General features: G+C 36.7%; 1 protein-coding gene across 1 annotated transcript; it reads left to right on the forward strand.

Moving 5' to 3' along the window:
- Nucleotides 1-679: 679 nt before the first annotated feature.
- LOC113095309 (kin of IRRE-like protein 3) lies at nucleotides 680-15,209 on the forward strand (the record flags this gene model as incomplete). The annotated part of the gene is made up of 8 exons (XM_026260880.1): nucleotides 680-802; nucleotides 1,726-1,936; nucleotides 4,357-4,464; nucleotides 5,835-5,858; nucleotides 5,944-6,027; nucleotides 7,109-7,218; nucleotides 7,861-7,947; nucleotides 11,184-15,209. Coding segments are annotated over 8 exons (1,215 nt in total), but the record flags the coding sequence as incomplete, so codon positions are not given.
- Nucleotides 15,210-18,270: the final 3,061 nt, after the last annotated feature.

Raw genomic sequence — 18,270 nt, forward strand, 5'->3', positions numbered from 1 at the left:
TTTTTTTTTTTTTTTTTTTTTTATTGTCATTGTTTTTAGTAGTTCATCACATAAACAAACTCTGAAATACCACTCTTATTGTGTGTGTTATGGGCCACTGAGCTTTGGCATTTATTAGATTTGGGACAGTGTTGCACACTTATTCCTGTCATGTACATAGACTCTCAAGCGGCCAAGACTAAATGTGAGTATTGGAACAGGCCCATAGTCTTCCTATATTTTAAACAGTAGGGCATGGTATAAGTAATGGCAAGGTTATGGGTTCTAATCCAAGTTAATGTGTGAAGTGATACAAAAACGTGTACATTGAATGCAGTGTAAGTCTGTCACATGCATATATGCAAATTTGCCTAATTTATTCTGCAAACAAACATTGCTGTTAGAAGGTCAGTTCCATTCAGTGCATCTTCACAAAATTCTCATGTCTCTCATATCCGACCTTCAGGAACTGCAGGGCAATTTGCAGAATATACATGATGACATGATTCATTAGATTGAATAGAATCTTGCCATAAAATATTAGTTAACATTCTGATATTAATACTGGCTAAAATACCAATTCTAACAAAGCAACACTTGATCTTTTCTAGTTTCGAAGAGATTCCTATGACTCTTTCTGGCAACCAGGGAATACACAGTGTTAGCTCACAGTTTTGAGTATGTGACGAGTATGTGACTATGTGCATCTGTTCTCTCCTCAGGACCTCCAACCATCTCCAGCACACAGACCCATCAGGCTCCACACGGGGAGAAGGGACAGATCAAATGTTTCATCCGCAGCACGCCACCCCCAGACCGCATCGTGAGTTATTTAGCTCTCTCTTTCCAGTGACTCAGCTCAGACAGGATTGCAGCTGTTGAGTGGGTGGTTGCTGTTGTCACATGGCTCGTGTGACTCCATTAGACTCAGTAAACACAGTCCAATAATGCATAACGCACTCATGAGTTACGATCTGTTTAATAAATGAAATTGCATCTCCAATCATTTGTTTCCTCTATATGAGTGAACGGGTATTAGACATGGCAGGCTTACAGCCCTAATTTCTCATTTAATGCATGCTTATGCCCTGTTACCACAGATCCAATTAGGATTTACCACTCTTAGATGAACTGTCTCCTCTCCGGGCCAATTTTTGATTCATTACTCACATTGTGCGTGCATGTGTGTGTTTGTGGCTGTGCGCATGGAAGTGCATAGGTAATCTCTGTGCGATGTTTACCCATGTGGCTTTGCTTTTATTGCCATGCTATTTCTAAATGTCAGTTGAATGGGAAAGACTGCTCCTGTGGTCCGGAACAACCAGTAATAACTTTAGAAAGTGTAATAATGCCCATAAAGCAGCTGAAAACAAACACAGGTCTCTCTTTCCTTCTGAAAAGACCAGCTTGCAAGAGCAAGCTGATTCAGAATAGTTTATGTTGGTTAGTGTTGGTCTAGATGGTAAAGACATGCTGTTTACCAGTTGTGAAGTTGTTAAGTCAAATAAAATACAATGAAAAAGAGAAATGTTGGCTATTAGCCCTAATGAAGTAAGTCATTTCATTAGCTTTTCTATGCATTTGCTTTTTGTTTTATGGTTTCGGTTTTAAATTTTTGACAACTATAATAACCCTGGCCAAAATAATAATAATAATAATAATGATATTTTTTGCAATGATGCTACAGACCAGCATCAAAACAACACATTCTGGTCTTTTCAATATGGTTTTTTCACTCTTCATCAGGCCTGGTCCTGGAAGGAGACTGTCCTGGAGTCAGGGACATCAGGTCGCTACACAGTGGAGACAGTAAGCACAGAGGACGGAGTGCTGTCCACCCTCACCATGAGCAACATCGTACCCGCCGACTTCCAGACCATCTACAACTGCACCGCCTGGAACAGCTTTGGCTCCGATACAGAGATCATTCGCCTCAAGGAACAAGGTGGGAGCCAAGGTTCGCCAGGTTTCACCTTCTTTTCTTTAAAACATGGCTGTGATAGAGTAGTGGTGCAGTGTTTATAACAATGGTTTCTGAAAACACTGGAATAGACTAGAAATACTACATTTACAATAATCAGTAATAAACGTCTGCATTGGTATATTTTCACAATGAGCCATGGCAGATTTCAAGTGAATCAATGAATCAGTGAGTTGTTGACTTCACTATAGAAACACTATATACACTAAAGTAAGTTGTATACTTCACTAATGAAACACTCATCAGGTTATACATCAGGTTCACTGGAAAGAATCAGCTTTCGTCTTCTTTTATTTAATACATGCCAGTGATAGAGTAGCACTGTGGTGTTTCATAACCGTGGTTTTTTGAAAGCACTGGAATAGAGCAGAATCTGATGGGGGAAAGTAATATTTTCTTCATTACTTTCCATTTATTACGTTATGTAATATGAATCACTTTACACAAGCTTAGCAAGTCACATTTAAATCATATTCATGTATTTTAATATATTTATACCAATTTTAGATTACAAATTTAATTCAGCTCTAGTCAAATTATTATTTCAGAGCAACATCAATAGTAATTGCACATTTAACTGCAGCTTCAATTAATCATATAAATGTATTAACAACACTTAGCACTATTTAATTTGCAGCCTTGTTACAGTGATTCATTTCGCTCTTGTGCCTTTCTTACAATCTATCTCCTGAGTGCTTTCATAGTTTGGATTTGTTCACATGCAATACATTTTAGTCTTGTTTTGACTGACATGAATGGTTCTTTAATAGATCTGTTTCCTCAAAAATAAACATTTGGTCACCATTTTTACTCATTTCAAACCCTGATGATTCACTATTTTACATAATGTGTTAGTCGTTCTTTTCCATGAAATTACAATGAATGGGGACTAAAGTGTTCAAGCTTGAAGATGCAAGATGCATAAATATATATTACAAACACAGCTGTTCTGGGGTGACTAAACACACCTTTTTCCCCTGACATGTCCTCACAGATTTTTAAATGTCCAAAGATATCAGAGGTTTTGGCTTTATTAGATTAAATTGCTATGCTGAAGAAAAAGAGTGAAAGGTAGTTTGACCAATAGCGTTCAGTCTTTGCACATTTTCGACCAATCGTGTCATGTAAAAAGGCGGGATCTACAGGTAATGGTAAAAGCAATGCAAACAAGCAAGTGCAGTACATACGTATAATGCATGAGTATTCTAAAGAACATCGATAATAAAACAAAGCCAAAACCTGGACATTTTAGCCAATTTAGAAATCCCAGCTCAAAAAAAAAAAAATGGACATATGATATGAGACCCTGGAGCACCAAACCAGTCTAAAGTTGCACGGGTGTGTTTGTAGGCAGAAATACATTGTATGGGACAAAATTATATAATTTTCTTTTATACAAAAAATCATTAGGATATTAAGTAAATACCATGCAAATTCTCTAAAATAAATATATCAAAACTACATTTTTGATTGGTAATAAGCATTACTAAATACTTAATATTGGACAATTTTAAAGGCAATTGTCCCAGTTTTTACATTTTTTTTTTTTTTTTTTTTGCACCCTCAGATTCCAGATTTTCACATTTTTTTCTGCATATTGTCAGACTCTAACAAACCATACGGTTTTGTGGTCCAGGGTCACATATGGTTACCCTAGACTTTTCTGAAGACTTCTAAAGCCAAACAGTATCTTTGTGTGACAAACATATTTTGGGAACTCTGTTCCTTTAATTAAAACAATATATATTTCTGGGTTTATGAGAACTGCATACAGTAATTCAGACAATAATCAGGCATAAACTGTGAATACGCAGAGGTCGTAATGCTTAGTATGTGCTGGGAGCCAGCAATTAACTTTGTGTAGGTACAGCTTTTTGTCTGACTCAGCCTCTCATTATCATTTGGCCGTAAATTCTGGCCTCCATCTTTTGGTTTAAATATACCAACAAGAGCACATATAAAACAGTTGAACTGGCTCTAATTAACCTAAAGCCACAGCTCCTCAAAACACTCCTGGGATTGTTGGAATCCACATTAAACCCACGTCCTATCAGATTCTGTTAATGATGCAGGGTTCAGTTCATGCACACACAAGACATGTTATGTGTGTGTCATGCACTAAAACGTATGCGATAATTGGCATAACTGCAAATTGTCAGATTTAAGTGAAGGTACCTGAGGTTTTGCTAGAAGGTGATGGTGGTGTTAATTGCCTGTGCAAGTTCTTTTGGATAGACATCTTGAAGGTGAGAAAATCTCCTTGATACAGCTTTTGACTCCATACAAGTGCGAGTCTGGAAATATGTTCGGGTCTGTGTTTGAGCGCTTGTTTGCTGGATTTACCCGTCCTGCCCATGCTGTGTTATTGTAGAAGGCTCTGTTTTGTTTTCCAACAGGTTCTCTCCCTGTTGCTGTGATCATCGGCGTGGCAGTTGGCGCTTTCGTTGCTTTCATCGTCCTCATGGGAACCATCGGCGCGTTCTGCTGTACGCGCTCTCAGAGAAGTATGTACCTCTCAGCCCATCGTGTTCCTGCATGTCCATCACCAGAGAACGCTAAGTGCTCCTCAGTCAGACAAAGAGCAGGGTGTTAGGGTGTTCATGTCACTTCACAGAAACCGAGCCTTTATTTCTATATCTTCCTTTCCGTTGAGTGTTTGTGTAGGGTTGGGCGGCATGATGGTTTAGAGAAGAGATGCATCATACTGTATGTCTGCAATGCTGCTGAAAATCCTACAGTAGAAAACTCTATCTGTTTTCCGATGTCTTTTGCTTTGCTGCATTGTGTTTATATAATTGTAGTTAATTTAGAATGACCATACGTGAACGTCTTTAGTGTCAATTTTCCGAAATTGTTGAATAAACAAGCTTCCCATTGATGCATGGTTTTTGTTAAGATAGGACAATATTTGACTGAGATACAACTATTTGAAAATCTGGAATCTGATGGTGCAAAAAAAAAAAAAAAAAAAAAAATCGAAATACTGAGAAAAGTTGTCCATATAAAGTTCTTAGCAATGCGTATTCCTAATCAAAAATTACATTTTTATATTTTTACAGTAGAAAATATACAAAATAACTTCATGAAACATGGTCTCTACTTAATGGACTAATGATTTTTGGCATAAAAGAAAATCAATAATTTTGACCCATACAATGTATTTTTGCTATTGCTAAAATTATACCCCAGTGACTTAAGACAATTTTTGTGCTCCAGGGTCACAAATGTCTGGGTTTTGGCTTTGTGGTCATATCTGCTGAAGGTAATGAATGAAAAGTTGCTTGACCAATAGTCTGCAGGCATTGTATTCATAATAGACCAATCATGGCATGTGAGAAGGCAGGATATACGGAGAACATCAAAACAATGCAAATACGCAAGTACATATAATGTATGACAGAGTCAATCAGAAAACGAAGCAAAAACCCAGACATTCTAAGCAGTTTAGACATGTATGTATGGACACCCTAAGCTAATTGGTCAGATTTAACTGTTGTTTACACTGATCTACAGAAGAAATATTGCAACTTGTTTCATTAATTGGATTAAGCTGATTGATTGGATTAATAGCTGATTTTTAGTGCATTTATTACATGAATAAAAACTATTCTCATAATTTTGACTTTATTCTTTAAACATTAACCATGCATTCATGAATTGTATAATGAACGTTTCTATTCTCCTTTTTTTAATGTGGCAGTAAAATTCAGACTTTTTTTCTTGTGTGCCTAAAAATATTATTATTATTATTATTATTTATTTATTTTTTTTAACCAGAGCTACTACTAAGACTTTTGTCATGCCGCCAAACCTTATCTCTGTGTTTCTTATTTGTTTTCTTTTTACCGCAACCATCCTCTGTCATGATCAAAAGAGAAAACAGCTCATCCATGTACAGGTTAGCGTCAGACAGTGAACAATGAGCTTGCAATTTCTGATTGTTGGTGGCATTGGGTTGAGCATGTTGTTGTTGTATGCCACAGAAGACGCTCACCTGGTCATGCCTACACTGCCCACCTCCATCTGTGCTCAGCAGAGAGAACTTGCAAGCAAAATTAAGACAGAAAGTAAGCCCTGTTACCTGACCGTCACAAATTATCTGTAAACACTGTTCTTCAATGCGTCCAAATGAGCTGTGTGCTTCTCTGTGGTTCCTCTAGGGTTCCTCTTATCTTATGTCTGTGGTGTTATGCTGCCTTCAAGTCCTTGTGGGAATTTCCTACTCAAAGTTGTGGACGTTTGGGTGTTGTAATTATAATGGAACGTGATTTTAGTTGCAAAATAAATTGACAATTTTTATATTTCATACCATTTAAATTCAGGAACTATTTTTGAATAAAAAGGTGTATGATTGATATTTAAGTAATGTTAATATTTATGTGTGACCACAGTTTTTCTTTCCCCCCTCCACCCAAGCTTTTTAGAAAGTATTTATTTGTCTGTTTGTTTGTTTATATAACAGCATTGATATAAAAAGTATATTGTTATAAAACCATATAATTATGTAAAGACTTAAATACTGTATCAAAGATCTTTATAACATCACAACAGATTATTATAAATATAAATATAAATGGCCACTTTATTTCTCCCGATATCGTCTCAGGAAGATGACATTTAAACGAGATGAACAAATTAACATTCCTCAGAAAACTTTATTGATCATATTTGATAATTAGTAGCCTTATGACTTTTCTATTAAAAAGGGATTATAAAGTAAACCTAACATGCATCTGTCTATCATTTCATCTTGAAATATAACTAATAATGTAATTTATATTTATTTTTATATTGACTCTGTAAAAATCAGTAAAGATTTAACAGCAAAAAGATCAATCAGAGGGCAAAAGGCATTAAGTTTTGAACATATTGATAACTTAGAGACCTTATCAAATGCATTAGGGATATTATAGGTTAATTCTTAAAATGATAAATGTATGAATCATTACTGTATGAATCGTTACTGACAGAAAAGCTGGGACTCATTTATGTGTGCTGATCTCATGACTTGAAGGCAGCATTCGTTTTCACTGATTAAAGCAATGTGAAGTGGCATGGAGTAAATAGCAATTTTATTTCTTTTAATAGTTCACACCAAGTACATTATATTCGATGACACTGGGATAACACTTGTCACTTTCCTCGCAGACCTCAAAGGAGTGGTATCAGCCAAGAACGACATTCGAGTGGAAATCGTACACAAAGATCACAACGCAGCCCGAGAAAACGAGGATCACTCCGCCATGAAACAGCTCATGGTGAGTCACACTTCTGAAGGAAGAAAGCCATAAACATCCCACTCGCCATTGCTCCATTAGTACCCCAAAATCAACAAGCTAGTTCATTATGCTAGTCCCTGTCACATCCGTAGCTAATGAATGCTAATCATCCCCACCCCAACACTAATAGAGCCTATCTCCCTCGCCTCTTCTAACGTCAAACCCATGAATAATGCAGCATAAGCGTGAGAACCCCGCTGGCCTGCATGCCTATATTTAGCCCCCAGCCTGTATTTCCGGAGACGACATGGGCATAGATGTAACCATAGTGATGCCAATGATCAAGTGGTCCTTTTCTCCTGGAGCCTAGGGTGAACTTCTTTTCACTCATTCAATTTCACTCATTGTCACACAAGCCTTTCTGGGCCTGGAATCAGAGTTCTATTTGGGTTCAGGATGTATAACAAGACTTTAGACAAAAAGTAAGAGGACAACTCATGAAGATGCCGTTGAATTGCAAATCTTTTGTTAAAAATAAATAAATAAATAAAATCACAGGAGATTGCCCCAGTTGAAGTAGCTTTCCTTCTGGAATATCTTGAAACATTTTGGAGCACCGAAACTCACACAGTGAGAGTAACCCAGATTCTAACGTGTGAATGGGTCTGTTGTTTAACACAGATTGAACAGGGAGAGTTTCAGCAGGAGTCCGTTCTGAAGCAACTTGAAGTACTTCAGGAAGAGGAGAAGGAGTATCAGCACATCAAGGTATGTCTCTATGGGTTTGAAGGAAATGATATAAGAAAGAGAGGGGTTGTTTGATATATGACACGCCACTAAACATCTTCAATGTATATTTGTATAGAACTGTCAATCTAATAGTGATTTTGTTTCATTTTTTTCGATAACATGTTAGGAACACACATTTTTAGTTCACTTTAGATATTCTACAGAGTAACTGACATAAGAACAAAATAAAAGGATAGTTCCAAAAAATGAAAATTACCCCATGATTTACTCACACTCAAGCCATCCTAGGTGTATATGACTTTCGTCTTTTAGACAAATACAGTCACAGTTAAATTAAAAAACAAACAAAAATATTTATTGGATCTTCCATGTTTTGTAATGGCAGTGAACTTTGGTCAAGATTTTGAAGCATCCATCCATCATAAAAAGTACTCCATGTGTCCGGGGGGTTAATAGAGGCCTTCTGAAGTAAATCAATCCATTTTTGTAAGACATATATCCATATTTAAAACTTTTCATACCGCAATCTCTTGCTTCCACTAACTATTGTACACGTGTTCATAAGAGATTGCTGTTCCAGTGGGTGATGTAGGACGTAGGTGTAAAGTGTAAACTCCGGTGAGAAGTGACGGATGCATAAGTGCTAAGGACATGGCAAAACACGATTTGAATTCACAGATTAGAAGTACAAAAGGAGGAGCTTATGATATCGGGCATACGAGCATTCGTCATCCGCTGGAATGCCACTCTCTCATAAATCAGCAAACGACAGTTAACGGAAACTAGAGATAACAGTTGTAAATATGGATTTTTTTTTTCCTAAACAAACACATCGATTCACTTCAGAAGACCTTTATTAACCCTCCGCAGTCGTGTGGGCCAATTTTTATGATAGATGGATGCACTTTATTTGACTTCAAAATATCACTTTCATTATAAAAAGTGGCAGGACATTTTATAACTATTATTATTATTATTATTATTATTATTATTATTATTAATATTATTACTATTATTATTATTATTATTATTATTATTATTATTATTGTATGTATACTGTATATAACTCACATTGTGTTGTCTGAAAGCAAAAAAAAAAAAATTCACATACACCTAGGATGGCTTGAGGGTGAGTAAATTGTCTATTGGAACCTTTCCATTAAATAAAAAGTTCTTAATAGTGGTTCTTCAGATTCTATAATAATAATAGCAATAGTAATAGTAATAGCTGATGTGTATATGATGATTTCCTTGTTCATGTACAAATAAAGTTCTTCTCTCATAATTAATATTTCATCTTCATTGAGCTGCAATGATAATTCAATTTCTTGACACATTTACTGATTATATTTTAACTTCGTTAAACACCCAATCTAGGCTTGACTTAAAAATAAAAAAGCCATTAAGTAAGTGTTTCTCAGTCATTTACTCAAACAAGAGCTCTGTCAGGGGTCTAATATGTGTGTGAATTGCTGCCTTTGCAGAGACTCTAACACTTTAGAAATCACACGTCACGAAATGAAGCAGTTTTAATGTGTAACTGAAGGAATGTGTTAAGTGCTTAAAAAAAAAACACTATTACACACTAATAGCCCAAATATATTGGAATTAAATAGCTTGTACATGCAAAGTACATATGTATTATTTTTTTGGATACAGTGTAACAAGAAATTAACCAAAAAGTTTTTTAAATAAAATATTTTTTAAAACGCAATTGTATTCATTTTCAGCACTTATGCATTAGCAAATTCATGCTCTGTTAAGATTTTGTAATGAGTGTTTGTAGTTTATGGCAGGAAATTACTTAGACGATGGATACTTATATTTTTGTTCAGCCAAAGCCCTTTTTATTTTAACAAAATGAATGAAAGCCTTATTAGCAATTATAATTAGCCTTTACACATTTGCACTGATCAGAGTATTTTAAGTGTTCAGATACAAATTTAGCTAATTTAAATGTGAACTTAAAGAATAACTATCATAATTATAGTTTGATTAACCTATGATCCCATGGTTAAAGGGGCGTTCTCACTGACAGTGACTGAATTGCTGGAGGTTACCAACTCTTTGTGCATCTGGTTTCTAGCACTCATTCCCATGTAACTGCATGGCAGCAGATCCATGTACTCCAATTGGAAGATGCTGTGTTGCTTTGATGCTTATTTGTCTAACATTGAGCTCATGGTCAATGGTTCTGATATCGACAGCTCTTTAAAGTGAATTGTGGTTGGCCCGATGCACAGATAGCCTTTATATATATATATATATATATATATATATATATATATATATATATATATATATATATATATATATATATATATATATATATATATATATAATAACCCATAGCAGATCTACACAGGTGGAGCTGGGGAAGGTGAAGGGTTTTGTAGTAACTCTGAAAGTGTGCCGTGAAAAGCTCTAGTACTTAATAGTGTATAATTTTCACTAAGATTTGATGGCCTCCAGTATATTTTGCTGTATGAGGATTATCAAAGCAGAAACCAGTAAATTGTTTCTTTAAACACCTCTAAAGCTTGCACAACATATACCACTTCCTGGATCAACATTTTACTTTGTAACATTATGCAGTTTTAATTTATATGCTGTCTATTACTGATGATCGCATTATTTTTCAAATGCATCTGTTTCTCCATCCTCTTCATGTGTTTGTTTTTTTGGGGGTTTTTTTCGGGAGGTTTTTTACTCGTTCAGAAGATGTGTGATAGCACCCCTGAGTGCATAACAGTGAAAACATGAAAATCCATATAAACTTTTCTTTGGCAGGGAAGTTTTGTCTTTTAAATGAGGAAATAACTCGTCTATGCTGGGGAAAGAGTTAAAATATCATTAGTTTGTGCTGACGACTACCCCACGCCGGCCTAGTTTCATGACAGAACTTAACATTAAGTAAGACTAATTACCTTTTGGTTAACTGTTAAGTAGTCAAACTATAGTAGACACATTTAAAAGTAACATCAGAAAAGTTCATCAAAGTTGTCCTGTGACAAGAACAGGAATTGTTTTGGTTTTAGGACAACTTTGATGAAGGGTTCTTATTCACTTCAAATGACTAGTGAAGTTCTTCAGGTGCGGTTTTAACACGAAGGCTACGTTTACTGGTATTGGTTGCTTCGCTGTCATTTTGAAAGCCCTTTACCACCATTTTTTTTTTTTTCATGATATTAGTGTTATGATGTTTGACTCTTTGCGCACATTGACATTGTCTGTTAACGCATTGTTTCTCAAAGGACCCAACAAATGGATACTACAGCGTGAACACCTTTAAGGAGCATCATGGCACCCCAACCACGCTGGCCGGAAACCAGACTGCAGAGCTCCGCCGAGACCCTGCCACAGCCACCACCGGCAAGCAGCGGGTTCCCACTGGAATGTCTTTCACCAACATCTACTCTACATTGGGTGCCGGACCCAACCGTCTGTATGACTACAGCCAGCGGTTCGTGCTGGGCATGGGCAGCAGTTCCATCGAGCTTTGCGAGCGAGAATTCCAGCGAGGATCGTTGAGCGATTCCAGCTCTTTCCTGGACACACAGTGCGACAGCAGCGTCAGCAGTTACAGCAAGCAGGACGGCTACGTGCAGTTCGACAAAGACAGCAAGGCTTCAGCCTCCTCCTCGTCCCATTACTCTCAGTCATCATCCCAGAACTCAGACCTCACGCGGCCACTGCAGAAACGCATGCAGACCCATGTCTGACTGCAGGAGATGGACAGAAGACAGAGGAATCCAGTGCTAGGATTGGCCAAAGGGGATTGAACCCCCCCCCCCCCCCCCACCCCCCAGATGAGAATCAGGAACCACTTCAAGCACATATAGCACGCCAGTTTCATTTTATCCTCCACTTCTGTTGCTTTTAAGATTTCTTTGATATATGTGGATTTCCTCAATTGTCCAGATCTTATTTACAGCTCTGAAAAGCCTTACCGGTTTCAGAACCTTGTCTTGGTCCTTCCAAATGCTCTAAAAATCTGGGCCAAAAACAGTGTGCCACAGTGATGTTACTTGCCAACGTAAAAGGAACCTCTGAATAGAACTAGTGTCCTTGTTGTAGTGACTTTGAAATGGCTCGGAATGTCCTCCTCAAAGAAAGCATAGCAGCATTGCTCAAATGAACTCTTTGAAGACAGTTGATGAAGGCTACACTTCATAACTCTGTAGTCCATTCACTCCTCTGCACCACTAGAGAACAATGCTCTGTTGCTCTTGTACATTAAAGCACAACTGTTAAAGTTGTATGTAAGACTTCTCAATGCCTCTACCACAGCTAGCTAAACAAATTATATATATATATATAATTTGGACAAAAAATGTATGAACTGAATTAACAACTAATGTCTGTCAGAATCTTTGGATTCTGGCCCTTCTGACAAAGGTTTGTCTGACATACAAATGTGAGATGTGGCTCTGAGCTGTCGGTTTACCATGCAGAGATGGGATATATTTGTGTACTTTGTTGTTCTTTCTTTCTGAAAATTCTTTATTTTTAGTGTTTTAACAACATGGTTTTAAAATTAATTGGACTCGCACTGGGATCTAGGAGAATGATGTAATCTGCTTGCCTTGAGTAAGACTATTTAAGGCGTGTAGACATTTGTGGTTGTAAGAGGGATTTTCACTTTTTTTAAAAAACTCTTATTTCCAAAAAGGGTTGATTTGGGTTGGTGTGAATAATGCACCAATGGTCGGAAACAATGATGTGTTTGAATTTTAAAAATACACTCGTCCTGTTGTGAGAAGTCAAATTTTGACACACAAAAAAAAATCTTCCTTTTGATTCATAAAAAAAAAACATCTGTGCTTGTTACACATGTTCTAGAGATCTTTTCAAGCTGCTTGTTTCTTGCAGAGCACACATTTTGTTAACAGTGAAAACACTGTAAATCACGATCCGAGTAGTTCGCTTTTTGCTCCAGATTGAATCTGTCTACTGTTCATGTGGTTGGCGTTGGACTGTAGAGCATTGAGTACTCTCACTGTTATAAGTGAGTAATTTGTGTACATGTTTTTTGAATGGAGTGTGGGCATTCATGCTTAATGTAAATGTATGTTGTTTTATTTTCCTTTTTTTTTTCAATGTTTTAGTCTACAGAACTGAAATTGCAATTCATGACACTACTGATAACTCAAGCACTTCTAGACTCGACACTTGTAAAGTAAAACCACTCTTCGACCTGAATCAGTGTGCTGGAATCAAGCTAACAACAATCAAGCTTCGTATGACATGTAGAAAGACACAAAATACACAAAAGCCAGTGCCGTGGTGTATGAAAAGCTGGAAACTAGAGACCAAATATAGTGACAAAACCTTTGGCAAGAATAGCTCAAGACAGACATATTTCCAGCTGTTCTGAAACTATAACTCTTCCAGGACTCTTCGCAAGAGACTTTAGCTTAAGCCACAGTTCCAATGGTGCTGGCCCACGTGCTTTGCCAAAAGAATTGGGAAATCATCTGCTCTATTTCCCAATTCATTCTGCGTTTAGGTTATCACTATCCTGAGGAGAAATAGTCAGACTGCCAAAAAAAAAAAAAAAGTCTCAATTATAGCAACATGTTTCTAGTGCTAGACTAGAGTACAGCCATTATCTATGTGTTGTTACATTTAAGTGGCATAATCGTATAAAATTGCCACTGACCCCTTATAACAAGGTTCAGGCTCATCCCAGTACGAGTACAAACTCTGCTTGCATCCGGTGATACCGACACCCTTTTTCACTTCCAAAGTTTACCCGGGTTAGATGACACTCTGAACCTACATTTAATTGACTAACCCCTCCAGTCCTGCCCTGTTACTGCACAAACAGACAGGGTGTGAAAGCTATCAGTGTATTTTGCTTATCAAAGCTTCCAAAACTTCACTCCTCTTTTATCTCCTCTTCAAGTCATCACCCATTCTTCCTTGCTCATAAAGATAAATATGACCAGACGCGATCCCTTAAATAAACAAGGGGGAGGAGCTGTGGCATCTCCCACTTGAACCGCAAAGATCTTGGTTTTAACCCAGAGGAAGATGTGTGATTTGTACCGACCTGACAATCCCTCCCTTTAACCCGAAAACAAGAAACACTGCAAGGTGTGACACCGCTGAGTCAGTCGGCTCTGTAAGCACTTTACGTATGATTATATTTGTGGCATTTCAATGGGTTTCATACATGAGTGCTGTTGGATGAGTCTAATTTTACAAATGGATTGGTGCCCATTGTGGGGCTTAAACACGAAAAGGCCTGTTTCAGTGCTGATAATGCAGCTCAGTCCTCACTACACTGTATATAAATCCCTCATGCTCTCTGTGTAAATTTGCAGTTATTTTGCTTTGTTCTTTAGTCAGTTTGATTCATAAAGTGCAGAAAGCAAACTGCACCATTGATGCTGTACAAACGATCACTTTATATTTGATATTTTTTTTCCTCTTTCAGCATAGCCAATGCTATAGCCATAGGCAGAGAAGTGTTTCAAATTAAATGTCCATATGTTTCTTACAGTACCTTGGCCTGTCATTCTGTATTCCAACACACAGCAATCCAGCTCGCAGCGTGCACTGAATATAGATCCGGGGTTTCTACACCTTTTGACCATTTTGTGATTACTGGAGAAATCATTTTACTGAGACTGACCAGAAAAGGCTATTTGCGAGGGAGAAGAAATACCTTAAAGCCGAGCATAACAAGAAATAGGCTCAATATTGAAGATATTTGTGGGTGCCCTGTAAATATGGAAAATGCCAAATCATAATTCTCATTTCATAGTATTATCAGTTTTAAATGCAGGAGCCGAAGTGTGAATACTTTATCCTGCACTGTAGTTTAATAAGGAGAGACAACATGTAAGGAGAGACAACAAGTAAGCCATTTGTAAACCATAAAAAGAAAAAAAAAAGAAAAAATTCTCTGTTTGTTTGAAAATCCACACATAGCAACAATGGCTCAACCAATGGCATTCGATTGAGGGCGTGGCTTCCTGTTAGTTTGTGTAATAATAGATTAGGGAAAAATGAGAATTCATTTTTGCAATTCTGTTTGGTGATGCTGGTTGCACAAAAAAATATACACTTTTGCTTTAAATTGCACACGAAGTCCGGAATTTTTGCATGTTAAAAAAAATATATACATTGTGTCAATCACGCTTACACACTGCCTCCAAACCTTTCATCCGTTATTAAAAAAATTGGACCCACTTTATATTAAATGGCCTTAACTACTATGTACTTACATTTTAATTAATGATTTAGTACAATGTACTTATTGTGTACATACATGTTTTTACATTGTACTTATATTTAAAAAAACTACATGTAATTACATCTGTATTTAATTTATGTAATTACATGTATAATTACACTGTTGACCCATACTTTACACCTTAACACACCCTTAAACTTACCCATACCTCCAACCCTCTCCCTAACCTTACCCCATCCCACCTCAATAGCAGCAAAAGTGTTTTACAATACAATATGAACACAATAAGTACATTGTACTTATTTTTTTATGTAAGTACATAGTAGTTAAGGCCACCTAATATAAAGTGGGACCAAAAAATGTACTAAATGATAATAAAATAAAAAGGATAGGAAAGGATGACGAATACAAAAAAACGCATATGAAAATTCTCCTGACATGAACTGAATCAAGGGCAGTTATTGTACCGTTGCTTCTGCCGCTGCATTAACTTCTACTTTAAAATGCTAATACAGCCATATGGATATGTATTATTTGACATGAACATATGCAATAACAAATTATACCATATGGACTAGTCGTTACAGTCTTAAAACATGGCAAAAGACTGAAAAATCCCTCAAAACAGTTCACCATTCATGTACAGAAGCCGCTATGTGCTAGAATGAGCATGGCGTCTGTAAGCAAATATTGGATTTGGGCTGTTGTTCTGTTTGAGTAGCTCTGCGTACTCTTTTGTAGCCTGTGTACTTTTCTTATCGCCCAGCCCTGGTGAGATTCAATCCCTTCTCCCACTGGACCGCAAGTCTTGCCCGCTTCAGGCACCGGATGGTCATACACTTACAACCAAAGCAAACAGTTGAACAAATACCACTCTGGATGACGGGCCAGGGTCATTGCCAGCCGCAGACAGCAGACCACATTTATGGCTTTTACATTTCTCCCCTGACATTTCAGGACAGCCAGGCGGGCTACTGGCTGATGAAATGTTAGGAATTCCCCTCCCTCGCGATACCGTTTTATATAGACACCTCCATTATAATGATCCCTGAGTAAGTTTTGTTTGAGGATGGTTACATTCGAGGCTGTATTGGCATATTATTGTGTAATAATTTCTGTACGAATTGCATTGGTGAATTGTGCTCTGTAAAACAATCAGAATGTAGGTGAGCGGAATATATCATGATGTACAATGATGGGCAGCTCTTTCTGAATGGTTCGTATCATTCGTATCTTTTCTACATGTCCCGAGCACTCTCTTTGTTAGATTTTTATTTGTATTTTTGTTTCCAAAAAACAACAACTTGTTAGTTTTCAAGTAACATGCTACTGCCGTAAGAAACATGGTGTGTGCACAGAGGTCGGGAAAATCAATCCAGCAGTTCTGAAGTTATTATACTGTAATGTACCGGGGTTATGGAAGAAGGTTAACCACTATTTTCTCGCAGTGACTCTCTCTATCAGTAAAAGCATTAACAAGATGTACTTTACCTGTAATGGTCCGTGATCTTATGATGCTTTGGCTCTGTATATTTCTGAAAGAAAATTGAAAATCATTGCAAAAAGAGTGTTGTCTTGATGTCTTTATTTAAACCAATGTGTCTGTGTGTGTGCATGTGAGGGTATCAAAGTGCCTCAAAGTCTATATAAATGAAAGAGCCAATCTATATTTAACAAGTAAAACTTCCCATGCCGCCTTCATTTCTAAGTGCATTTCATTGCAGAAAATTGTCACACGTTACTTTGAGTTAGTTGACTTTAAAGGCATATTAGTGCAGATATATTTTACATATTCCCTAAAAGAATCTCCTGATAACCCCGAAAATAACTTAAATTACACTTTCAGTTTTGATTGTACAGATAAGAGCAATACATCAATCAAATCTGTAAAAAGTTTACTTTTTTTGTATACATATATATATAATTCAGGCTTTTTAATTGTATGTGTAATCTATGGTTATTACGTGTCTTCCAGTGAGAAAGTCCATACTCTCACAATGTAAATACACCAATATATTTGTTTAGATCTGGTTTGGACATTTTTCACTTGCATGATCAGTGCATATGCCTCTCCTCATTCAGTCAAGGTGACAATTTTCACTGGAGAAAGAATAGACAACTTTCTTCTGTATTTTAGTGGGAAGCAACAGTTTTACGTTAAATACGCCTATTTGTTTGAAATCTTTTTACTTCAACAGATGTTAATTGTTGGACAGGAGTGGTGTGGATTACTTGTTTTTATCAGCCATTTGGGCTCTCATTTTGATGGCACCAATTCAGGGGAACATTTCTCCAAATCCCTTCCCATAAAGATATAAAATAATCTACATCTTAGATGGCCTGAGTGTGAATTCTCAATACATTTTAATTTGTTTTAATGAACTATTTTTTTTAAATGGTTCATGCATTGCAATGCTTCCTGCATCACCATCAACATTAATGTCCAGATTTTGGCTTTGATTCTGTCATGTAGCCTGGTAAGTATTTGGACAGATGGACAAATTAATCTTCTGTAGTTTTACTCTCTGCTCATCCCGTTGACATGGAGTGATGGTTAATATGAGCTTGGCTGAGTAATGCAACCAGCAGTTGTGGGTTTAAAATGCTTTTAGAAGACGGCTCATTAGCATAATACAGATGAGAAAAGTACTTAAAGTAGATTTTGATTTTATATGAAATGGTTTTGGTTTAGAGTCATTTACGTATTCATTTCTTTCCAGAAAACGGAGATGGAGTAGTACAATTAATGATTATGAATGTTCTGAAATTCTTGTAATCAGATTACAGTTACTGATTTAATCTGATTTTTTGCATGTAATACATTTACAAATACCTCTGGCCTATTTGCATTTCTGTGAGTCTGAAAGTGCATGAGCCCTTTAATAAGCAGATGTACCTTCATTTGCAGCATAGTACTGATGTAATGTAATTTTTGGAAACGCCAGGAGGACTTAATCTCAGATAATGGTTTTACTAGTACAAATGTAACCCACATATCTCTCGTTTTGAATTTGTATTCAATTGAAATTGAGATGTATCCGATTTATTTTCTGTTCATGTGTTTAAAAAAAAAAAAAAACTATATATAAACATGCAGGATCCCTTTACGCCTCACAATCAGATGACTACATTAAAAG

Source organism: Carassius auratus, unplaced genomic scaffold (genome assembly GCF_003368295.1).
Source record: "Carassius auratus strain Wakin unplaced genomic scaffold, ASM336829v1 scaf_tig00215682, whole genome shotgun sequence".
In the NCBI taxonomy this organism is placed as follows: Eukaryota; Metazoa; Chordata; class Actinopteri; order Cypriniformes; family Cyprinidae; genus Carassius; species Carassius auratus.